Below are 26544 nucleotides of genomic sequence, written 5' to 3'. Positions count from 1 at the left end.
GCAAACAACATGCAAATACACATTGGGGTTAGTTGTAATCCTAGCAGATATATTTCAAGATAATTAAATAAATGAACACAGGTATGTGCACAAAACAGAAGCGGAGCATGAACAGCTGGCAACCACTGAGGGTCCATTGCTGCCCGTCCCACCCGGGCCCCGGCCTGTTCATTCTTGCTCTCCCACAGTGATTCCGGGGATATGTCGGACAGGATGGCCCATGAAGCTTGGTCATCTTCCGACTGGGTTTGTTTGTGCAACCTATCAGCGCATATCCATCAATTTTTCTCCACCTTGTCATCAGTACAGACCTACCGCATGCATCTCTCTTCATGAGCGCTCACTCTGCCATATCTCTAGTCCATTGGTGCTGCATGTGTCCCTCAGGGAAAAGCCATTTTATCGCCACCTTCCTCTTCGTAAGAACCATTCACAGCAATGTCATCCCGTACTCCATTTTTCAGTTCTTGGGGCATGCAAAGAGATTTAGCAGGCAATGCCTTGGGCTAAGTTCATGCTATAAGTGGGTAACTCACTGGAGCTGTCCATTACCCTCTGTTTCTAGCACAGGAGGCCGATCTGACTAGGTATTAGCCTTTTAGCCTAACAGGTGAGAGGTATGCCTGGTGCAATACATAGAATTGTGCTGTTTTTGAAGCAGGCATTGCTGGACACACCATTAAACAATGCACATGTTGTATCCCACTTTCTATCTGTTAATGGCTCAGCAAGGTCTTTATCCCTTAGCTCTAACTGGTGCTTCTCTTGCGTAAGGGCAGTATATAGGTGGGGTACTAAAAGACTAATGGATTCCATCTCCAAAAAGCACACTGTGCATGTGTGTGATATGTTCAGTGTGTTTGGGAAATCTGTTCAGATTTCACTGGCTCTCTTTGTGAGTTTATCCAACTGAAATAATGGTCCTGGGTCTATTGCAAAACCGGCTCTGCAATGTCTGACGGGCTCCCTAGAAGGGGGCTCTTTGCCGGAGTTCTTTAATAGTGATTGCCGTCATCGACTATGTTGTGGACAATGCCTATCTGCAGACACTAAATAATCAGGAGAGGAAATAACTAAAATTGGCTCTGAACCTCAAGTAACATCACCAATTTGTTCAGCTAGTATGAGGTGTAGGCCAAGATTAAAAACAAATTGAAAGTGAAGTATGAGGGGTCATGCTCAGTCACTTTCAGAAAAAATGAGAGGCCTGAAAATATCATAGAACTTCTAATCAAAGGTCAACATGTTTCGCGTCTCGTGGTCCAACCGGATCCACTGACGCTTCGTCAGGGCCAAAATGCAACTTCTCCTATAACCAAAAATGTAGATAATAATATGACACTCTAGTCCATAAACTAAGGAACAGTCACTTACTTTAAGCCAACTGTATGTCCGGTCAAAATAAAAAGTGCAGGTTGCCCTGTAAAACAAGGAATTATTTAAAATATATCAAAAACCGAATACTGTTAATTACCCAATATTTGGCAAACAGTATGAACACGTGGATGAGGTGCTCAGTGGTAGTGGGAACTGTAATAAAGGCTTACCATCCCCAATTGTGAAATGTGGCTCCTTGGGAAAGCACACGCCTAGGACTGATGCTGTTGCTGTCTAGAACAGTGATCATAAGTCAAATACCACATCAACAAAATATTCACAAAACAATTTATAAGCAGGAACCAAAGTCCTCAGCAACTATATAACGTCTGTACATAAGTCAAGCCAATGCAGAAATTGCACGGTAATTGCCACCTTCACTGAAACAGGTTTAAAAATTAGTAAAGAGGTATGTATCATTGTGTCTACGATCCTGTGGTTAGCTAATGCAGTATTGTCGAAATAGCCGTTGTAGGAGGCTGGCCTGGCTTGTAGTGGGTACCAAAGGTACTTACACCTTGTGCCAAGTCCAGGTATCCCTTATTAGTAGAACAGAGGTGTTTCTAGCAGCTTAGGCTGATAGAAGGTAGCTATGGCAAAGCAGCTTAGGCTGAACTAGGAGAAATGCAAAGCTCCTACTATACCACTTATATCATATGCACAATAAAATAAGAAAACAATACACAGAATTACTAAAAATAAAGGCACTTTATTTTTATGACAATACACCACAAGTATCTCAGTGAGTACCCTCAGTAAGAAGGTAAGTACTATACACAAGTTATATGTACACAAACCAAAATTAGGTAAGAGTCAGAAAAGTAATGCAAACAGTGTAGAATTACAATAGGTTGCAATAGGCAAGCATAGGTATAGGGGCAACACAAACCATATACTCCAAAAGTGGAAGGCGAACCACGACTGGACTCCAGACCTATGGGAGCTTGTAGAGGGTCGCTGGGACTGCAAGAAAACAGTCAGGGTGTCCAAGATACCCCAGCCCCAAGACCCTGAAAAGTAGGAGTAAAGTGCACCTACTACCCCAAAAGAGCACAATAGTTGTGATAGGGGGATACTGCAGGAACAACGAACAACAGCAGTGCACTGACAACGGATTTCCAGACCTGAGGACTGGCAAGGCAAGGGGACCAAGTCCAATAGTCGAGACAGTGTCCAGGGGGGGCAGGAGCCCAGGAAACCCCAGATGAAGGTGCAAGGAAGCTGCCTACGGTTGAAAGAAGCTTGGAGTTCTGCAAGAAAGAAGAGGACTAGGAACTTCTCCTTTGGAAGACAGATGTCCCACGTCGCGATGAAGCTTGCAGAGGTGTTCCCACGCAGAAATACCGCAAACAAGCCTTGCTAGCTGCAAGGGTCACGGTAAAGGTTTTTGGGTGCTGCGGAGGACCAGGATGTCGCCTTTTGGAGGAGGAGACAGAGGGGGCGCTCAGCAACTCAGAGAACCCTCACAGAAGCAGGCAACACCAGCAGAAGTACCCCAACAGGCACTTAGAAGAATAGTGAACCGGAGTCCACGCGAAGTTACAAAAGAGGGTCCCACGACTTCGGAGGCCAACTAAGAGGGTTGTGCACTGCAGGACGGAGTGCTGGGGACCCTGGCTAGGCTGTGCACGAAGGAAATCCTTGAAGAGTGCACAGGAGCAGGAGCAGCTGCAAATCATGTGGTACACAGCTTTGCAGTCTAGCGTGGGGAGGCAAGGACTTACCTCCACCAAACTTGGACTGAAGAGTCACTGGACTGTGGGGGTCACTTGGACAGAGTTGCTGTGTTCCAGGGACCACGCTCGTCAGGATGAGAGGGGACCCAGAGGACCAGTGATGCAGTCTTTTGGTGCCTGCGTTAGCAGGGGGAAGATTACAATGACCCACGGGAGATTTCTTTGGAGCTTCTGGTGCAGGGTGAAGGCAGGCTACCCCTAGAGCATGCACCTCCTGGAAACAGTCGAGAAAGCCGGGAGGATTAGGTGCTACAATGTTGCTGGTAGTCGTCTTGCTACTTTGTTGCAGTTTTGCAAGCGTCCTGGAGCAGTCAGCGGTCGATCCTTGGTAGAAGGTGAAGAGGGAGATGCAGAGGAACTCTGGTGAGCTCTTGCATTCGTATCTGAAGAATTCCCCAAAGCAGAGACCCTAAATAGCCAGAAAAGGAGGTTTGGCTACCAAGAGAGGTAAGAGCTTATCAGAAGGAGCCTCTGACGTCACCTGCTGGCCCTGGCCACTCAGAGCAGTCCAGAGTGCCCCCAACACCTCTGTTTCCAAGATGGCAGAGGTCTGGGACACACTGGAGGAGCTCTGGGCACCTCCCCTGGGAGGTACTTGTCAGGGGAGTGCTCACTCCCCTTTCCTTTGTCCAGTTTCACGCCAGAGCAGAGCTGGGGGATCCCTGAAACGCTGTAGACTGGCTTATGCAAGGAGGGTACCATCTGTACCCTTCAAAGCATTTCCAGAGGCTACCCCTCTCAGGCCCTTCACACCTTATTTCCAAAGGGAGAGGGTGTAACACCCTCTCTCAGAGGAAATCCTTTGTTCTGCCTTCCTGGGCCAGGGCTGCCTGGACCCCAGGAGGGCAGAAACCTGTCTGAGGGGTTGGCAGCAGCAGCAGCTGCAGTGGAGACCCCGGAAAGGCAGTTTGGCAGTACCCGGGTTCTGTGCTAGAGACCCGGGGGATCATAGAATTGTCACCCCAATACCAGAATGGTATTGGGGTGACAATTCCATGATCTTAGACATGTTACATGGCCATGTTCGGAGTTACCATTGTGACGCTATACATAGGTAGTGACCTATGTATAGTGCACGCATGTAATGGTGTCCCGCACTCACAAAGTCCGGGGAATTTGCCCTGAACGATGTGGGGGCACCTTGGCTAGTGCCAGGGTGCCCACACACTGAGTAACTTTGCACCCCACCTTCACCAGGTGAAGGTTAGACATATAGGTGACTTATAAGTTACTTATGTGCAGTGGTAAATGGCTGTGAAATAACGTGGACGTTATTTCACGCAGGCTGCAGTGGCAGTCCTGTGTAAGAATTGTCAGAGCTCCCAATGGGTGGCAAAAGAAATGCTGCAGCCCATAGGGATCTCCTGGAACCCCAATCCCCTGGATACCTCAGTACCATATAGAAGGGAATTATATGGGTGTACCAGTATGCCAATGTGAATTGGTAAATGTATTCACTAGCCTGTAGTGACAAATTTGGAAAGCAGAGAGAGCATAAACACTGAGGTTCTGGTTAGCAGAGCCACAGTGATACAGTTAGGCACCACACAGGGAACACATGCAGGCCACATACTATGAGCACTGGGGCCCTGCCTGGCAGGGTCCCAGTGACACAAGGGCTAAAACAACATACAAACAGTTAAATATGGGGATAACATGCCAGGCAAGATGGTACTTTCCTACAGCTGTACTGATGGCAAAGAACCTTATCAGCTAAAACATTATATCAGGTATCATCTAGTCCAAACCCACTGCTGTAGCGTGCAAAGGAGGAGGGGGCTATAAATACTGTCTAGTTAAAAAGGAAGGAAAAGGTCTATGCAAAATAGCCGGCTGCAGGGGAAATAATGTGGCCGGCGGACATGTCAAAATGAAATACTCACAGTTCAGCGAACAGTGCGTGCTGTCGGACCTACCCTCTGGCAGTGCTCCAGAATCTTGAAAGTGGAGCGCTGTCAGAGCAACTTAAGCACGGCGAGAGGCGGAAGTGGAAGTGTCTTCCGGCTCGCGTGAGTAATAGTGCCAGGAAAATAGAAGACCGAGGGAAACCCTCTCCGTCGGGGTATCAAAAGTACAAACACAAAAAGAGAACTAAAGGTGCCAATACGCACAGGGGGTCACAGGAATAGCCCATGCCTCGTTAGAGTATGGCATATTCAAGTAAAGTGTTTTGTTAAAACAGGGAGGCAACAATACACACATAATAGAAATTATTGAAAGCAGTCAAAAACAAATTACATCAACAATACTCAAGAGGATATCAGTCAAATTACTGTGAATAATATTGCTAGACCAAATAAAAATAAAATGGTTCACACAAAATTATGTACGACGTTCGAACATGAATTACTTATTTCAAAACTCCCTCATTATAGCAGTGGTTGATGGAATTTAAGTCAAAAGGGCACATATACGACAGATGAGTGTCCAAACCCCAAGGATCAAGTGTAATTTATGACAGGAGACTGATCCACGGTTTCTCGTCGTTCAGCCCATGCATACTAGTCCCCAATTTAAAGACCCACAGCTGTTCAATCCTGAATAGGGAACGTGAGTCATTAGATCGGATTCCAGGTGCTTCCCACACCTAATGTTACTCCGATATTCATTGATTTGTACTTTGACTGGTCTAGTGGTCATACCAATATAACATAGACAACAGGGGCAAGAGATCATATAAATACAGTTGGGAGTGTTACAATTAGTTAGTTTCTTGAGACGCCATCTTCCAATAGGATCTAAATCAAGTGTCTCCAGATGTTTGGTCAGTGGGCAAACGTTACACGGGCCGCATGGATGATGTCCCACGACTGGAGGGAGGTTCCACAGGGTCGTTTGTATGGAATTATCACGGTTAACTAATGGACGTGTATGAACTACCATATTTTTGATGTTGGCGGTTCGTTTGAATGCAAATAATGGTTTGGGGAGGCATGTGCCACCGCTCGCTAGGATAGACCATATTTTATTGATGTTATTTGATAATGGGGTATATGTTGACACACAAGTCAAGTGGGTCTGTGGATCCCTTTTAGTCATTGTCAGAAAAGCATCCCGATTGTTATTTCTAGCCCTTTTGCGGGCTAAATTGACAATTTTAGGTAGATAATGGCACTCATGAAGTTTGAACTGGAGGTCACTAGCTTGCATCGCAAAGACCCGTGGTGAACTGCAGTTGTGTCTTAAACATAGAAATTTGCCGAAGGGTAAATTGTCACGCAAAGATTTAGGGTGGTGACTGTCATAAAGGAGCAAACTGTTACCATCCGTTGGTCTGTGATAGGTGCGTGTAGACAGTTTACCGTTGCCAATGCTGATCATGAGATCTAGAAAAGGTAATTGTGTAGACGAAACTGCAGAAGTAAATTTTAGATAAGGGTCAAGAGTGTTGATCCATTCAGTAAATGGATTGACATCAGTTAAAAGACCTTGCCACACAATCAAGATGTCAATATATCGCCGCCATAACTTAATGTAATTCTGAAAAGGGTTTGTGGATGGCAGAATGTGCTGTTTTTCAAAATCGGACATGTAGAGACAAGCTAGACTTGGCGCAAACATACTGCCCATGGAAGTACCACGGACCTGGTGGAAATCTTGATCCTCAAACTGAAAAAAAAATTCAGTCATAGCTTATGTTGCGTATTGCATGATAAAGGAATTGGAGTAGCTAAAGGGGTAGGACCTTCAAAGAGAGCAGTTTCCACTACTTGCAGAGTGGCCTCTTGAGGTATATTGGTATATAAAGCCTCAACATCGAGGGTAATTATACCCTGTATGTCCCCAGTGCAATTGATAGACTTTGTCAGATTTAAGACATCCTTAGTGTCTTGTAAGTATGTTGAGGATCCCCTCACTAATGACTGAAGGAACTGGTTGCAGAATATAGATAAGGACTCTGGAACAGAACCAATCCCTAATACTATTGGGCATCCAGGTAGGGGCAGTCTACCCTTACGGATCTTCGGTAAACAGTAAAAGTAAGGGGTCCGTGGGTGGGCAGTGTCAAGGAATTCTGCCTCCTTATCGGAAATCCACACGTTGTTCCGGGCTTCCTCAATGAAGCTTCTTATCTGGGATTGGAGTCTAGGCGTAGGATCTCTGGCTATTTTGACATATTAAGTTGAGTCGCTCAGGAGGTGCATGCATTCATGTCTCTTTCTTCTTCTGAGAACCCTGATCTCCCTAATATGGATAATTTCCAGGGCCTCAGCTTTGACGATGACATGGGGTTTGCAATTTTGCAGACCCCTTCCATCCTCGGTAGTGATGGAACTGTCCCTGAACGCTGAGATACCATGGATCAGTCTCTCGTCATAAATTACACTTGATCCTTTAGGTTTGGACATTCATCCGTCATATGTGCGCTTTTGACTTAAATTCTATCAACCACTGCCATAATGAGGGAGTTTTGAAATAAGTAATTCATGTTCGAACGTCGTACATAATTTTATGTGAACCATTTTATTTTTATTTGGTCTAACAATATTATTCACAGTAATTTGCCTGATATCCTCTTGTTGAGTATTGATGATGTAATTTGTTTTCGATCGCTTTCAATAATTGCTATTATGTGTGTATTGTTGCCTCCCTGTTTTAACAATACACTTTACTTGAATATGCCATACTCTAACGAGGCTGGCTATTCACGGGACCCCCTGTGCGTATTGGCACCTTTAGTCCTCTTTTTGTGTTTGTGCTTTTGATACCCCGACGGAGAGGGCTCCCCTCCGTCTTCTATTTTCCTGACACTATCACGCGCGCGAGCCAGAAGACACTTCCACTTCTCGCCGCATTTAAGTAGCTCTGACAGCGCTCCACTTTCAGGATTCGGGAGCACTGCCGTAGGGTAGGTCCGACAGCACGGACCATTCGCTGAACTGTGAGTATTTCATTTTGACATGTCCGGCGGCCGCATTTCCCCTACGGCCGGCTATTTTGCATAGACATTTTCTTCATTTTTAACTAGACTGTATTTATAGCCCTCCTTTGCACGCTACAGCAGTGGGTTCGGACTAGATGATACCTAATATCATGTTTTAGCTGATAAGGTTCTTTGCCATCAGTACGGCTATTTCGACGATCCTGCATTAGCTAACCACACAATCGTTGACACAATGATACATGTCTCTTTAGTAATTTTTAGACTTGTTTCAGTGAAGGTGGCAATTACCGTATAACTTCTGCATTGGCTTGACTTATGTACAGACATTATACAGTTGCAGAGGACTTTGGTTCCCGCTTATAAAACTGTTTTGTGAATATTTTGTTGATGTGGTATTTGATTTATGATCACTGTTCTAGATAGCAACAGCATCAGTCCTAGGCGTGTGCTTTCCCAAGGAGCCACATTTCACAATTGGGGATGGTAAGCCTTTATTACAGTTCCCACTACCACTGGGCACCTACTCCACATGTTCACACTGTTTGCCACATATTGGGCAATTAGCAGTATTCGTTTTTTGATATATTTTAAATAATTCCTTGTTTTACATGGTGACCCGCACTTTTTATTTTGACCAGACATACAGTTGGCATAAAGTAAGTGACTGTTCCTTAGTTTATAGACTAGGGTGTCGTATTATTATCTACATTTTTGGTTATAGGAGAAGTTGCATTTTGGTCCTGATGAAGCGTCAATGGATAAGGTTGTACCACCAGACGTGAAACATGTTGACCTTTGATTAGAGGTTCTATGATATTTTCAGGCCTCTCATTTTTTCTGAAAGTGACTGACAATGACCACTCATACTTCACTTTTGATTTGCTTTTAATCTTGGCCTACACCTCATACTAGCTAAATAAACTGGTGATGTTACTTGAGGTTCAGAGCCAATTTTAGTTATTTCGTCTCCTGATTATTTAGTGTCTGCAGATAGGCATTGTCCAAAACATAGTCAATGACGGCAGTCACTATTAAAGAACTCCGGCTAAGAGCCCCCTTCTGGGATGCCCGTCAGACACTGCCGAGCCGGTCTGATGACGAGGAGCATTCCCAATGATGAAGCATGACATCCATTGGGATGTGTGAGGGCTCTTGCTCCTAAAGAGTTAGGTTTCCCTGCTTCTCTATCCTGGAACAGTGTACTTTATGGTTTTTTTGTGATTAACTACACTGGACCACTAATCTCCCTGTCCCTTCCTTGTCATTTGGTACCAATTTATAGTCTTTCTCCAGGTCCGTAAAGAAGATTATCCCTTGGGGTTCCAATGATCCCCAATCTTGGAGATACCTATGAGGTCCCACCTGTCAAACCCTGGCTGTGTGCATAGCTTGGCAGTGTCCCAGAAGAGGCGGCCTGCGTGATCTTTCCACCCCAAAGTCTTGAGCACTGTGTGTCAATTGGAAAGGGTCACTGCTGAGTCGGTAGGGACAAAACTTGTGACTTCCTTTAGAGTGCTCTGAGGTAACTTCCCGGTCTCATGACCATTTTATCCATGCAAAAGGCTGGCTCTCCGCTTCAGTAAAAAAAAAAAAAAATTGATTAACTATGGTTAGTTGTGCTGCCCAATACTATTTTTGCACATTCGGAAGGGCTATCCCACTGTTGTACTAGCTTCTCGTCAATTTCTTGAGAGCTATACGGGGTGGGCCTCCATCCCATAGTAGTGTTTGGAGTTCAGGTCTTGGAAAAAGGCTTTTGAGACTGGATATACAATATGTATAGGAAACTGGGAAGGGCCATCATATTGAATAGGGCTGCTTTTCCAAGCAGGGAGAGTGGCCGAGCTCTCCAGAGACTAACATCTCGCTTGAGGCGATCTAACAGGGTTAAAGGTTGCACGCTTAGAAATATCTGGGATGTGACATAATGTATATCCCAAGGTGATGAAAGCCTCCCCCGCTACTCGTGCCTTGCAGCCTCTAGATAAGCGAGGCACCTGGCCATTTAGAGAATAAATGAGCAACTTGTCCCAATTAACAGTGTAAACTGAATGTAACCAGTAGATATTGAAGATATGCATTGTCCTCGCCAAGGTGGTTGTAGGTTTGGAGATATACAGAAGAATATTGTCTTAGTAGAGAGAGACCCTATCTTCCCAACTGTCAGCCCAACGCAGGTCTCTGTAAAGTGGGTAAGATCTGATCCAGGTCGCCAAGGGTTCAAAGTCAAGGGCAAATATCAATGGGGAAAGTGGACACCCCTGTCTTGTCCCCCGTTGTAGTGGAAAGCAGGTAGACTTGGTACCATTCACTCTAATCTGGACCATTGGGATATTGTAGAAGAGTTTAACCCAAGATACAAACTGAAGGCCAAAACCTAGCCTGGTCAGTACTTCAAACAAGAAAGGTATCAGGTATTGTATGGTATCAAAGGCCATCAGGGCGCCCAAGGAGAGCACAAGGGGGGTTTCATGGAGATCGGCTGCCCAGCACCCCATGTAGGCGAAGGTTGAGAGAAGTGTTCCTTCTTAGCATAAATCAGGATTAGTCCGGATGAACTAGGGTACCAATTACCTGGGTCAACTTTGTAGCTAACATCTTGCCCAGGATTTTCACCTCAATGTTAAAAAGTGATATTGGCCTATAGGAGGCACAGTATTGTGAAGGTTTACCCTCTTTATGTATTACTATTATTGTGGCTTGTCTCTGGTCCCTGGGTATGCAGCTCTTCTCCTGGCTTTTATTTAACATTTGCAAGAGGTAGGGTGCATCTTAGTGGCAGGCAGGTTGTATAACTCCACTGGGAGGTCGTTGAAGCCAATTGCCTTCCCCAAGGTCAGGGCATAGATTGCCTGCAACACCTCCGCTTCACTGAGTACCTGGTCCAGGTCTTCCACGTCAGACTGTGTAAGCGTCGGGAGCTGTATATCAGCTAAGAGGTCTCTGCATCCCACTGCCACAGCACTATGTGACAATGAGTAAAGGGTTTTGGTAGTATGTTGAAAGCGCCCTGGCAATGCCATTTCTGTCATTCGCCCATTTTCTTTCACAATTTCCAGGATCCAGCAGCTTACTGCATTATTCTTGTCTAGCCAGGCCAAAAGCTTTCCTGCTTTATCCCCAAATTTATATAGGTGATGCCGAGTCATGCAATAGTGGACCCTAGCAGTGTCTCTGGCCACCTTCCAGTATTTGGCCGGTTTGATTGTCAGGAGATGTGCAGAGTCACTCCGTCCTTTGGCCGTGAGCTCTGCTTCTTTCTCAAGTATCTGTCTTTCTAGGGTCTCAAATCTTGCTCTCCGTTCTTTCTTATGTCTCACTATCAATGAGAGGCCCTGGTCCCCTATCACCATCTTATACACCCTTCCATAGGGACTGGGCTGACTTGACGGAGCGTTCATTCTCCTCACAGTATTTCTCAATGGCCTCCGACAGGTTCTTGAGACCGTGGGGGACCTTGAGGTACCATGGATCAAGCACAATATAATTTGGGCCTTAGCCATCCCCCAGGCCGTACACCGCCCATAATGGTGAGTGATCGGAGATTCCCATAGCCATAAGGTTGGCTGCTCGAAATCTTGGGATTTGGGCGGACAGGGTCAGGATGTGGTCAATGCATGAAAGTCTTCCACGGATATGTGTATTGTGATTAAGGGTTTGCCACACATCACCCAGGCCTAAGGCCTCCACGTAGCCTGCCAGAGCAGAGCTGGTGGTACCCGAACCTCTTGGGGGCAACAGTCTCTAAGATCACACATGATAAAATCGCCCCCATCATTAACCCACCCAATGGGAGGTGAAGCATAAGGGCACTAAGCTCTGGAAACACCAAGTCATGTAGCCTTGGTGGGATACAGACAGACATTAAATTGAGGACTTGGACCTCCCAAATACCAGAAATCTCCACGTATCTCCCTCGTGAGTCATTCCGTACATTATGTATCGTCAGGGACAGGTTATGGCATAGAAGTATGCCCACTCTCCTTGATCCAGAGGAGTAACCCCCCGGGTATCTATATTTTGTATCCCCATCTGTCAAGTGCTTTTTATGTATTCCCGTGGAGGTGCGTTTTCCTGAAGTAAAACTACATCTGGAGAGTAGTGCTTGAGGAACTGTGAAACCAACCCTCTTTTAATTCTATCACCCAGGCCATTGACATTCCAGGAAAGGATCTTGGGGTGAGAACTGTTCTAGGGTCTGCCGTATGTGTTTTACTGGGGGAAATAAAACAAATCAAAGTAAAAACATTACATGGTGATACATCAGTTCTGATGACTTTGTGCGGAGCCGAAAGGTGCTGGTTTCGAGGTGCGATGTACTGGGTTTCTCTGCGCAGTCAAGGGGAAGTGTCGGTCTCTTCAAGCTGCTGCGCGGCTCCGAGCATTGGGCACTCGACAGCGAGGCGTTGGTTCTGACAGCGATGTGCAGGTCCTACTACTGCGCCAGTGTCGATGCAGCAGTTCTGCTTCAAGCAGACTGTAGATGCATAGATTTAGCTGGTGCAAGTATCTGGGTCCACTTCCAGTGAACAAAGCACAGGAGCAGGGGTAGAGACTTTGATATCCCTGAGTCTCAAGCAACAGGAGACAAGCCAGCAAGCCCTTGGAGATCACTTCAGTTGCAAGTCAGAGTCAGACAGCATTAGGCAGAGGGGCAGCACAGCAGAAAAGCAGTCATTTCAGGTCAACAACAGTCCTTGATGCAGCACAGCAGTTCTTCTGACAGAATCCAATTGTAGGTCCAGACATGTCTGATTTGGTGGTACCTCAATAGAAGTGGAGTTGCCTTCAGGGAAGAGTCTTTTAAGTGCACAGAGGTCCTTTCTTCTTATCTCTGACTCCAGACTGTCAGTAGGGGGTAACCAGCCCTTTGTGTGGAAACAGGCACAGCCTATTCAGGTATATAAGCCCCCCCTGCCCGTCCTGCCCAGGAAGGGGCCATCAGAATGAAGATGAGTGCTCAGGCACACCTAACCTTCCTGTGTTTGTGCTGTCTAGAAGGTATGCACAAAGTATAGCTAGTACCCACCCCAGACATGTATTGGAGAAAGGCTGCAGGAACACAGAGCTGTAAGAGAATAGAAATGCCTACTTTATAAAAGTGCCATTTCTAAAATAGTAATGTGAAATCAGACTTTACCAGTAAAGAGGATTTATCACTACCATTCCAATGATATGAAACATAACATAGCTACTCTTCCGCAGTCAGGAATTACAGCTTAAAAGTGTAATAAGGAATTCAAAGAGTTAACCCATGAGAGGAGTAAGTCTCACAGTAGTGAAAAACGAATTTCAGTATTTTTCACTACTAGGACATAAAAACTTACAAATACATGCCCTCCCTTATACTTACCTAGCAACCTGGCCTATGGCCTACATAGGGCCTACCTTGGGGGTGCCTTATGTGTAATAAAAGGGGAGTTTAAGGCTTGGGAAGCACATGCACTTTAGCACTGGTCAGCAGTGCTAGAGTGCTCAAAGTTCTAAGGTCAAAAAAAGGATTCAGCAAAAAGATGAGGCAAGTAGGCAAAATGTTTGGCGGATTACCACCCTAAGGCTGACAGGTCTAACAATATACATTTGAGAGATTTATTTCCCTGTAGTCTAACAGCCAAGAGATCAGCTGACAGTGACCTTTTACGTCTGCATGCACCTCCCAGAAGCGGAAAGGGACCCCCGGTGCCACCCACACTGCACACCCCCAAAATTTGCAGAGCAATTTGAGCAACAGAACAGGCCCATTCATTTTTTAAGCTTTCCCACCTCTTTATCAGTCAGGTGTGTCTCTTGCAAGAAAACTATGCCCACTTTGTAGCTCGAAGGTGTGGACCCTGTCTCGTTTAGTGTAATTATGAAGTCACCTAACATTTCTGGATACTACTCATCGCCCAAGCCATGGTTTACATGAAAAAGAAGAAATGTCTTGAGGTACCATCTCGGAAAGGACCACCCTCCCTACTTCAGACCTCTTCGCCCACCCTCCACGCAGCATTCATTTGCTTGGTATGTATCTCCATTGCCCAGTTTTTCTAAATGGGCAACCTGAACAGTCCCTACAAACCCCCCCATGCCTCCACCATCTGGATAAACACCCCAAAGTATGTGCACCTCGAGGGTTGCCCTATCAATCTTCCACCACTTTGTGTAGCATTCCCACCCTCCCCTTTCAAAGAAGTAAACTGTATTGAGGTCATCATAAAAGCTAACCTCAACCACTAACAATATTACAGAACGGTCGGCCTCCACAGCCACAGTGCCGGAAGTACTTAGTCCCTGGGGTGAAGTGTTGGAACCCTTGAAGTGCCTATGCCTGAATGTATTATAGTGTGTGCATGAAAGAGGAAACCTGCAAAATAACCAGAACAAGCAGCCCCCACATCTCTCCATACCTTGGACTGCATCGCCTGCTTCAGTGGATAACCATCATGGTACAGCCATACTGAATGCAAATGACCAACTGATACCGAAGTACTTCTTTTGCACTAGTGATTGGTGCTTTTTTTTAAATGTATTGAAACAGCCCACATGAAGTCATAGAGATACCCTCAGATGAGGAAACACATGTTGGCTGAAAACTGGCTGAGACATGGTCTAAAGAAGTTGCTGAAGTAGCTAGGAATAAAACTGACAAAAGAACATTTGATTGTCAAAAGACTATACATGATTGTGGCGTGTGCCTTAAATCTTTTGTGTTTACTCAATGAAACAGTCAGTGAAACCCCATTAATTACATACCATAAATGGCATTCACTGAAAGACAAACTGGTGAGAAGCTATTTACTCGATGATAAGCATACTATGTGGCTTAGCTCTATAACTGGTGTCCATGCATGTGGACATTTCAATGGTGTATATATGGTAACAATATGTGTTAAATAGGATTTACCTGATCTAAAACAAAAATGTAAAATCAAACGAAAAATAACTTCCAAGACAGAATATGTCATCTGTGACACAGAGTGGTCTTGGAACAAAACGTTTGTAGGTAGCACCATTTGTTCTGTATAAAAAGGATTTGAGAACATACTGGGGCAACATCTAATAAAGATGGGCCACCTGGGATTGATTTACAGTATACAATGGGTGCGTATCAGCCAAGACATCTAATTTTGTACCAGGTTATTCTAACCAAGTTCAATTCACATTTTTAACGATGATAATAATTCACTAATAATAATTAATACTCTGGTATTGTTCTGTATTGCATACAATTCCTTAGAACCATGTGTAATATTATACTACATGCATGAAACCCAGACAGTTTCATTTATATTCATGATTATGATCAACATATTAAAAGGCATAAGATCTTACCTATTATCAATACTGCACAGTGCATGCAAGGAATTGCCTTCCTTGGCATGGTTACCCCCTGACTTTTTGCCTTTTGTGGATGCCAGTTATGACTGAAAGTGTGCTGGGACCCTGTTAACCAGGCCCCAGCACCAGTGCTTTCCCTAAACTGTACCTTTGTTCCCACAATTGGCACAGCCCTGGCACACAGATAAGTCCCTTGTAAATGGTACCCCTGATTCCAAGGGCCTTGTGGCCAGGGAAGGTCTCTAAGGGCTGCAGTATGTCTTATGCCTCCCTCGGGACCCCTCACTCAGCACATGCACACTGCTTGCCAGCTTGTGTGTGCTGGTGGGGAGAAAATGACTAAGTCGACATGGCACTCCCCTCAGAGTGCCATGCCCACATCGCACTGCCTCTGGCATAGGTAAGTCACCCCTCTAGCAGGCCTTACAGCCATAAGGCAGGGTGCACTATACCACAGGTGAGGGCATATGAGCACTATGCCCCTACAGTGTCTAAGCCAATTCTTAGACATTGTAAATGCAGGGTAGCCATAAAAAAGTATATGGTCTGGGAGTCTGTCAAAAACAAACTCCACAGTTCCAGAACAGCTACACTGAAATCTGGGAAGTTTGGTATCAAACTTCTCATCACAATAAATGCACACTGATGCCAGTGTGGGATTTATTGCAAAATGCACACAGAGGGCATCTTAGAGATGCCCCCTGCATGCCAGTCCGACTCCTAGTGTTAGGCTGACCAGTTCCTGCCAGCCTGCCACACACCAGACGGGTTTCTGGCCACATGGGTTGAGTGCCTTTGTCATTCTATGGCCAGGAACAAAGCCTGCACTGGGTGGAGGTGCTTCTCACCTCCCCCTGCAGGAACTGTAACACCAGGCAGTGAGCATCAAAGGCTCATGGTTGTTGTTACAGCGCCCCAGGGGAGATGCCCGCCCCTCCGGACACAGCCTCCACTTTTGGCGGCAAGTCCGGAGGAGATAATGAGGAAAACAAGGAGGAGTCACCTACCAGTCAGGACAGCCCCTAAGGTGCCCTGAGGTGAGGTGACCCCTGCCTTTAGAAATCCTCCATCTTGATTTTGGAGGATTCCCCCAATAGGAATAGGGATGTTCCCCCTATCCCCCACACACCAAGGAGGAGACACAAAGAGGGTGTAGCCACCCTCCAGGGCAGTAGCCATTGGCTACTGCCACCCACACCTAAACACACCCCTAAATTCAGTATTTAGGGGCGACCCTGAACCCAGGAAATCAGATTCCTGCAACCTACAACAAGAAGAAGGACTGCTGACCTGAAAGTCCAGCAGAGACGACAACTGACTTGGGCCCCAGCCCTACCGGCCTGTCTCCAGACTCAAAGGACCTGCACAGTGACGCATCCAGCAGGACCAGCGACCTCTGAGGACTCAGAGGACTGCCCTGCACCCAAACGACCAAGAACCTCCCGAGAACAGGGGCACTGTTCAGAAACAGCAAAAAACTTGCAACAAAGAAACAACTTTAAAAAGACTCTCACTTCCTGCCAGAAGCGTGAGTCTTCACACTCTGCATCCGACGCCCACGGCTTGAGTCCAGGACAACTAACAATGCAGAAAGGACTCCCAGGCGACTCCAACGACGTGAACACCCTGAGACGACCTCCCTGCACCCCCACAGCGACGCCTGCAGAGAGGATCCAGAGGCTCCCCCTGACAGCCACTGCCAGGTAACAAAGGAACCAGACGCCTGGACCAAGCACTGCACCCGCAGCCCCCAGGATCGAGAGGAACCACCTACCAGTGCAGGAGTGACCAGCAGGCGCCCTCATCCTAGCCCAGTTGGTGGCTGGCCCAAGAAGCCCCCCTGCACCCTGCCTGCATTGCCAGAGTGACCCCCGGGTCCCTCCATTGCTTTAAATAGCAAACCCGATGCCTACTTTGTACACTGCACCCGGCCGCCCCTGTGTCACTGAGGGTGTGTTTTGTGTGCTTGTGTGTGTCCCCCCAGTGCTCTACAAAACCCCACTGGTCTGCTCCCTGAGGACGTAGGTACTTATCTGCTAGCAGACTGGAACCGGAGCACCCCTGTTCTCCATAGGCGCCTATGTGTTTTGGGCCCTCCTTTGACCTCTGCACCTGACCGGCCCTGTGCTGCTGGTGCTGTGACTTTGGGGTTGCCTTGAACTCCCAACGGTGGGCTGCCTATGCCCAGGAGCCTGACTGTGTAAGTGCTTTACTTACTTGTAAAACTAACCAATACTTACCTCCCACAGGAACTGTTGATTTCTGCACAGTGTCCACTTTTAAAACAGCTATTTGCCATTTTAACCAAAACTGTGTGTATTACTGTTTTAAATCAAAGTTCTATGCTTACCTTTGTAAAGTACCTTGCATTTTATGTACTTACCTAAAATCTTGAATCTTGTGGTTCTAAAATAAATTAAGAAAATATATTTTTCTCTATAAAAACCTATTGGCCTGGAGTTAAGTCATTGAGTGTGTGTTCCTCATGAATTGCCTGTGTGTGTACAACAAATGCTTAACACTACCATCTGATAAGCCTACTGCTCGACCACACTACCACAAAACAGAACATTAGTATTATCTAACCTTGCCACTATCAACCTCTAAGAGGAAGCCTTAGACACTGTGCACACTATCTCTCACTTTGAGATAGTATATATAGAGCCAACTTCCTACAGCACGGTTTCATAAGTATATTAGTAGGATTTTACAAGACACAATCACATTTAGAAAGGAAACATCAGATTTAATTCCAATAAGCCATTTATGTCCAGTTGCAGTTTACAAGATGCAAAAATTATATTAAAGCAATTGCTTTTCGTTTAGCTACTATTTACAAAGCAAGACATTTCTGACAGAGGAAAGGCAGCATTGATGTCCATTGTTACAGCTTATCTCACCGAACAGATGTACACCTTGGATGGGATCGTGGGAGCCCACCGAAGACTCGAGACGATAATAAAAATCAGTAGGTAGTCTTTCGAAAGATAAACACTTATTTCCTTACTTGAAACAAAATACTTATGTATCGTTCCCGAATCTGACTTTACGACAAACCATTCATTCCTTGTGCCGGCTGAAAAAATGCAACTAATACCTACAGGTTTTGCCGATCATGACACTAGTATTCAGCACATCATGAGCTAAAATAGGCCCTTTCCTACTAAATAAATAAGTAGCCATGCTTCCCGTCTGTTGTGGAATGCAATTTATGTAACAGAACTTACAACAATTTACACACCAGGCCAAAAAAAGGTGTTAACTTAATACTCAATAAAATATTTCTAATTGAAATACATTATATTGCAAACGGCGAGAACATGTTTTGTGCAAAAGGTTATCTAAACTCTTTTCAATACAATCCACATTTTGATCCATGCATGTACAAATACTGCAGACACTGCGAAATTACTGTCTTCCTAAATACTTTGTAACGGCAGTGTATTTTGTGTGGATGCATATAAAGGATTATTCTACAAAGCGGTCTATTCGTTTGATTCTGATCTGTAAAATGATGTATGTAAATTTAAAAAATAAAATCTATCCACCCAGTACTTGTATGCAAACCCACTATAAATGGCTGTGCCTTCAAGGGTTAACCAGTTACGGTGTTGAGCTTTGTTCTACGAACCTAAAGAAAACAGCAGCATTCAAAAGTGGCAGGACAAAGCTGTGTGTTTATCCGTGGGTTTAATGTCGTGCGAGATACTGCAGCAGGCTTTAGAGCGCCATTCTTCGTTCACACCTACAGAATTCTGCAACGCACATCTGCAACAAAGGCACGTTTGTTTTATGCTGATGGTGTTCCAAGTCCACGCTGTTCCATTTCAGAGCCCACTGCTGGGCTCCCCCGAGCCTCCCACTCTGCAGCACACCAGCAGAATGAGAATTCAGTACCAGCAAATAGAAAAAAAAAAGCACATCACACCATTCACGCAAGATTTGAGCAAAGAATTAGAGGCTTTAGTTAAACGACAGGTGCAGTTATAAAATAGTCGTGAAATGCATCCGAGGTGTATGCAATTAAAAACCAAGCCCTCTCAGTTGTATAGCCAAAGATATTGCTACCCGTGACGCGCTGTTAATAATTCAGAGTATCTGCACTAACCGTTCTAACATACCTCTCTCCCGCTGTTTTTAGATGACACAGACACGCATTTCAGATGGGTTTTTTCCAGAGAAAAATATTGTCACAATGTTAGACACCGTTAAGAAAAGCGCTGCGTTGCTCATTTAAAATAGACGATCTTATAGTTTATAACGAGGCTAGATAAGTAAAGACGCGGATACCCCTCGCATTTTTGACATTTTAAAACATTTCAGCATTTGTATTCGTCTTAAAATCGCCACTTCTATTGGTATTAAGCCCCGCTATTTCACCCCAAAATATATAAACATTAGTTGCAAGCGGATAGTTAAAAATGCGCAGTGACTGAAGCGAGATCACATACCTGCTTGTATTTTCTGTTGATCATCCGGTCTCATCAGTTTCCAGCCCTGCGTGTGCCGAACAGCATAAAAAGACTGAACCAGGAAGATCCACAGCTTATCACGCAGAGCCTGGATCTTGCACGTAAAAGCCTGTGTTCAAGCAACAAATCAGCAGCTGGTGAGAGCCACGTTGTCATAGCGACCAGTCATTACTCCTGTCAAAATCTACTTACTCCCTAAACCAGATCAATGATGTCATCACTTAGATGCCATCACCACGCAGGTTCTACTATCAGATGCGACGCAGGAAGCTTTGTTGTGCTAGGCGCCCGTGTTTTCCCATTATGCAAGCAGACCACTCGTTCACGCGCTGTAGCACCTTCGCAAGCGCGCGCAGCCCCTCCTCAGCACTGCTTGCACATAGCCTATAGCAGCCAGCTGTCACCACAAGGTCAAACGTGAGGTGCAGACAACGGTACTAACCGAATGCGGCTGAATACCCCTAAACGATTCTGAAAAAGTACATAGAACCCGACTTATACAGGATGAGTTTGGTCGCTTCTGTGCAAGGCGAGTGTGTACTACACATACCCTTCAGTTTACAGTAACTGTGCCCAATGCAGTAAAAAAACAGGTGCAATAATAATAGCACAAGCAAAGCACGCGCGTTTGTAGTAGACACCTCAAATCAAAGGATTAGTCTGGAACACAGTTCATCCTAGTATACTATTAAAATAATATGTAATACTAAGACCTATATGTTAAAAAAAAAAAAAAAAACATCGTCAATACGGTGGCAGGTGTGTATTCTGGAATACGCGAGTGATGGCACTAACCCGAGCAGCTGTGGCTGATCTGGAAGCTACATATACCATGGCCCACAAACAAGGTGGCAGAGATGGGTTGTAGTTTTAGGTTGCCACCTCTCCATCTCGACAGATCACACATTTCCAGGTTTGTGCATTTCGCTCTCAAATTTTATGCCAAGACGGGAGGCTCCTATTATACCTTCTAATCTTGCTTAATAATATAGCAGCAGTCAAGAACTACAAATCCCAAAAGGCTCAGCAACAGGCTGACCAATGGGACAAAAGAACGTAACAATAGTAAGCACCAATAAGGTAATCAGACTATAGAGTACACACTTGACTGCAAGCAGCCCTCTTTGCTTGCTGCTCACAGTCAAGATACGTTCTGTTATTTCCCATTGAAATCATTATTTATACTGGTTATAGTGTAGTTTTAGGCAAAATCGAACAAAATAAACCATTCTGGGCCCCTCTACTCACGAATGTGCTTTATACCACAAACAGGGTTGAAATCCTCAGAAATCTATTATAATTCCTGTCTTTAAGAAGGGCAATAGAGGGCAATTAACATGCTACTGCCCAATTTCTCTTTTGGATTTCTCTGTTAAGATTAAATGGAGGGTGATTCTCCAGAAACTGGAAGATTAAGTGGGGAAAAAGGCTTCTTCTAGGAAGTACAGTTTGGCATTCGCATAGGTGTGGACACAGTCCCTTAAGTTGCTCTTGGTCACAATATGTATGTTAAAGACAGGGGAAGGAGCTTTTATGGACCTCTCTGGTGCTTTCGATCTCGTAGATAGGTGCAAATTATGGGACTTAATGGGTGAGTCAAGGGGAGAAGCCTCTTTGGTAGAACTTCTTAAATGTCCTCATTGGGACACATCTGCTCAAGTTCGGTATGGCCTTGATGGAGAATGTACACCCCCTTTTAAGACCAACACGGGGTCAAACAAGAATGTATACTGCCCCTTTTTTTTAAATTCCTTTATTACATTAACTCTCTAGACCAAGTGCTGAAGGTCAGAGGGAATGACTTGTCTATGATATGGAATCACCAGGTGCCCCGTCCTTCTCTGTGCAGATGACATAGTGCTTATTTCTCCCACTGCAAATGTCTTACAGCTACTACTAGATTCTTTTAATGAGTTTATGGGGGATTTGAATATAAAGGTTAATCATCTGAAATCGTACATCATGACTTAGGGACCTAGAAATACAGGCTCTTGCACGTTCACTAGCGAAGAAATTCCTATGACCCAGGTTCCAAATTTTAATTACACTGGGATCCTGATGGATTTCATTTTCAAATTAGATAAGCTTCTGTCTCAGAGGGCTCTCAAAATGGCAGGGGCAGTGGATGTAATTTTAAATTTGCTAGAAAACCTGGCCAAAAAGCCTATTAAATAATTAATCTAATTATATAATGCAAAGTGCCTTTCTCTGGGCACATATGTGGCTGTTCTTTGGGGCTATGTGGATTCAGGATGCCTACAAACCAAAGTACCTTGGAAGACTGTGTTGGAGCAGATATGCTAATATGAGAAATGTTAATGATTTGCGTGTGATTGCTAATGAGAAAATTAGATAAAGAAACTAATATTTGAAAATATTGTGTGTGAACAAAATGTGCCCACGGGGAGTCGTCACCATGTTTATTAACAAGATGCTAAATAATGGAAATTATTCATGAAAAGTGTATTATGTCATAATTGGATACATAACCTATGTTTTGTGTTAATTCGCATTCTTAACTTAGCCATACTAAGGGCCTGGTTTTCGCTGGGCCTTGCTTGCTTTAACGTGGAGGCACGACAAGGCATCCGGGGAATGGAACTGGAGAGAATGACCTTGAATTGTGCAGAGTTCAGAAGGCTCTGTTAGAACATTCGGCAAATGTACCCATAGACAGGAGATGATGAAGACAATTTGATACAATTATGTGTAGTATAGGCTAAACGCACTTTCCCAGGACTTGAACAATGGGAGCACTGACTAAAAGACTGAGCGCAACAATTTTGTTACCTGAAGAGCCGGATGATGTTCTCATCGACCGAAGAACCAATCAAACTAATGGAACTTGAATCCTGAATAGACGTGTGTATGCGGTAAACAAGAACTATAGGTTAGAGTCATAACTTCTGATAAGGTTGACCAATTAACAATTAGTGGGACGAACTGAGAGACACTAATAAAAAGTCATGACAAGGGGAGAAAAATCAGAGTGGAAGGGAGAGAGTTGATGACGTCAGGAGACGCTGTCCGAAGTGCTGATAATTGGGCTTACCTTCTGTGAGCCTGATTCTTGCTGACGAAGACTGACTTGTTGCTGATCCATCTTGGCTAGGTAGCTATAATAATGAGAATGACTAATGCGTGCTTTTTCTTCTAGGTACCAACTGCGCTGTTTTTTTAAATATTTACTCTCTTAGAAAGATTTTTTGCAAATTAATGTTTTTCCAAATTGTTTTCGCATGAAGACCCACATGCTGATGTTAATCTGGGTTAGGTAGGCTGACAAGGGTGACTTTGACGGTGACAATTGACTGACGAAATTGCTTTGCTGAATTACTATGTCATGTATTGAGAAACTATTAATCAATGTTGTTTGATTTTGCGTCCTTGGTTGAATAATGCTTTATGATGATTAATAAAGCTTGATTAACAATAAAGTTGAATAAAAGTTTTTTTAATAAGAATTGTAACTAATAGGGAATAAAACAGATTGATCTTTTGAGAGTGATGGAATTTCTTATAAGATAGGTTTTCATTAACGTTTGATATGGTTGATGGTGATGGTTCAATGGTCTACCACAAAACTGGGATACCCCATGCGATTCAAAAGGTTCATCCACCTATACGCGTCCCCTTGTAAGTTTACTTACTAAGGACCAGGTGCGCTAGCAGTTTTTGGTAGCAGCTTGATGGTTAGTTTCCTTGGGGAACTAGTTACATGGTGACTATTGGTTATGGTAGTAGTTTAAGTTATGTACAGTTGTTTGTATTTTATGAAGTTTGAATTTTGTTTTTCTGAAATGGCAATTGTAGCAAAGATGATGTCCCCTTAAACCTGGAAATGACTTTCCCAGATCCTGGATCCCGTTGGTAAGACTGGGTACGTTCTAGGTGTAATCTTGAAGTAGTATGAATGTAGTAGGGTGCGCTTGCAAGGCTTAAGCAGATCGCAGGTGAATTGTGATGTGTGTGAGGTATAGTAGGGAATCTGTGTACTCCAACTGAGGTTAGTAGGAGTGTCCGTACAATGTAGTATGAGAGTAGGGAAGTCGTCAAACTTCACATGTGTGCGGTGCTTCGTGCTAAAAAATTATCCACGTGGTTGTTGGTGATGTACGGACCCAGCGTGGTCTAAGACTCCGGAGTATATTGACAAGTGTAGGAGACACTTGGTTATATGTTGTAATCTGTCTGGTTTAGTAGGTTGATCGGGCATGGCCAACAAGTCAGTGTGCGTGGTAGTCGAGTAAAAAGTTTCAACTAGATTTGGTGAGTCCTATGTGCACCAGGACAGACCCATTGATCAGTTGAGAGTAAACTTTGCTGGTCGAATTTTGCTTGCAAACGTGGGGGACTGAGAAAGAGGAATAGCTAAAGAGCCAGAAAGAGCCATTAGTGAAAATCCGTAAGGTCCCTGAAGTGATTGTTTCACTTCCTGTAGTAAACCAGCAGGTTTGTTTTAGTTATTGTTTGGTAAAGGCGCTCACAGTAAAAATAGCATTAGTTGAGTGAATCGAGTTGAGGAGGATAAGCCGCAAGACGTTGTCAGCCGCTGTGTGTCTGTGTGACGTCAGAGTGTGCCACGCTGGGATAGGTTGGTTAGTATGAAGAGCTGCAACCATATTGGCAGCCGTCCGTGAGAGGCAATTGGTCGAGTAAACAGGTGAAGGGAATATCTGGAGTAAAAGTCATTTCATTTATTGAATTAATAGTACAGAAAACAGGCAAAATTATGTTTTTCAAGGCATTTAAGAGTGCAATGAGGGGTGATTCTTACATGAAGGCATCAGTGGGGGAACAGACCCCTCCATAGGATTCTCCGGTATATTTTGTAATAACAGAGAGAGGTGTAGCTCCGTGTCTTTGGTTAAAGCAATGGAGTAAATTGACAAAGAATCAAGGGACTTTAGCTTTTCCGGAACATGGAACGTTTAATTTAAGAATTTTGGATCAGTTGCGACTATCATTGTATGATATGAAGCCGTTACCGAGACCAACACAGTTCAAGGAAGCGGAAGCTAGATGGAATTGGGAGCAAAAGAGATGGAGGACTGCGACAATGAAAGAGGTTAAAATGTTCCCAGCAATTACTGAGGGAGATGAGTTAGAGAAGGGGCATAGTGCCAAGGAAGAAGAGAGTGAGGGAAAGAAGAAAAGGAAAAAGTCTTATGTAGACGATAATGACTCTGATGTTGAGGATCTCATTATCCAGTTGTTAAGAGACAGACCTCCACCTATGACAGCCTATGCAGGGGGTCCGGGTACTAATGCTACAGCCCCTCCTGCTACTCCTGGACAATCCCAGGGAGCCGTGGGAGCTGTACAAGCAGAAGAAGGACAGTTACCAGGGGTAGTACAGAGTACACCTGTTGTAGGAACTAGTACTGTAGCTCAGGCACAGTTGCATCCACCTTCAGTACAGATAATATATCCAGCTTTACCAGTTCTTGAGACTGTGCTGAGGGAACAGGTGCTTCTGAAGCCAATGTTGATTCAGACAGACCCGACACCAATGTTGTTACCCTCAGCACAGGCACAGGGTATGTTGAAGTTTACCCCTTTGACAGGAACCTCAACTGGTTTCACCCCAGTTATGAATAAACCAACTAGAGTCCTATACTGAGGAAGAGCTGAGGTATTCATGCCCGAGAATTACAAAAGAGGTGGGGAAAGTACATCAGATTTAGCGGAGAAACATGACACTGATCTTAAAATGACGAAGCAACTGAGACGAAGTTACAGATTTGATTTTGAGGCAAAGGATTTTGAACACATGAGATCAGCTGGAATGAAAGCACACTTGAGGGACTTATTGCAGAGTGCACTGATTTGGGAAGCATTAGAGAAGTGGGAAGGCAGATGGACGAAGAAAAAGTAGAAACGAAAACATGATTCCCAAGAAGGGGCAAAAGGAGTTGATAAAGGGGAATCAGTTAAAATGGTTCGGATGAGGGAAATTCAGGGGGGGTCAGTTTGTTCATGTCCCATGGCACAGAAGTGGCATACTGTCTTTTACGAATGATTATCCTAAGTTGAGAGAGAAGCCAGTTGAATGGTACCAACAGACAGAGATTTGTGAAGCTTTCTAAATGTTTGTGGGAAGATCTGAACACACTATTTGAGATAGTTGTTCCAGCTGACTTAGGGGTCGAGTGTAAGAGGGCAGTAGACTGGTCAACGAGTGAACCTGAGAGAGACAAGGTTACAGGTGCACTGTCACCCGAGGTAATGAAGAATTATTAGAAGGTGACTGAGTTCCTGAAAACTAGGATTTCTCCTAAAAACATTGATTGGCAGCAGATTGATAGAACAGTCCAGGAGTCTAAAGAGTCAATACATAATTACTATGAGAGGTTGTTGAAGGCTTTTAAGGAGTACAGTGGCAAGGAGGCAACAGAACCAAAAGAAATGCTGCATTTCATGTTTAGATTTGGTGAAGGTTTGAGACCAGAAGTAGGACAGATGATTAAGGGTCATTTGATTTGCTGGCAGGCAAAGCCGATTGATGAGGTGTTGCAGTATGATAACTACTGTAGTGATGAGATTGAAATGAAACAAAAGAAATTGAAAGAAAAAGCAATAGTGATGCAGATTAAGGCAGCCCAAACAGGAGCGCAAGGAGCTTTGGTGCCACTGATGCCGCTGCAACAGAGAGCTGTCATGTTTCGACCTCAAGTGAGGGACAGAGGGCGCGGAATGGATATGATGCGTGGTCCGGATCTAGGAACTGTGGTGGTACAGAATGACATGCAGG

At 44.6% G+C, this 26544-nt stretch overlaps 1 protein-coding gene across 2 annotated transcripts in view; it reads right to left on the bottom strand.

Annotated features, from left to right (window-relative positions):
• BTBD8 (BTB domain containing 8) overlaps positions 1–26544 on the bottom strand; it is a 491132-nt gene that overhangs the window by 158042 nt on the left and 306546 nt on the right. For both annotated transcript variants that reach the window (XM_069232349.1, XM_069232350.1), the window contains one exon: positions 19770–19899. In XM_069232349.1, coding sequence (XP_069088450.1) covers positions 19770–19899 — 130 coding nt within the window. The remainder of the gene's footprint in view (positions 1–19769; positions 19900–26544) is intronic.

The sequence above is a fragment of the Pleurodeles waltl genome, chromosome 4_2, assembly GCF_031143425.1.
Source record: "Pleurodeles waltl isolate 20211129_DDA chromosome 4_2, aPleWal1.hap1.20221129, whole genome shotgun sequence".
Classification (NCBI taxonomy): Eukaryota; Metazoa; Chordata; class Amphibia; order Caudata; family Salamandridae; genus Pleurodeles; species Pleurodeles waltl.
Note: the sequence above shows the minus strand (reverse complement) of the source record. Positions and strands in the feature narration are given on the sequence as shown.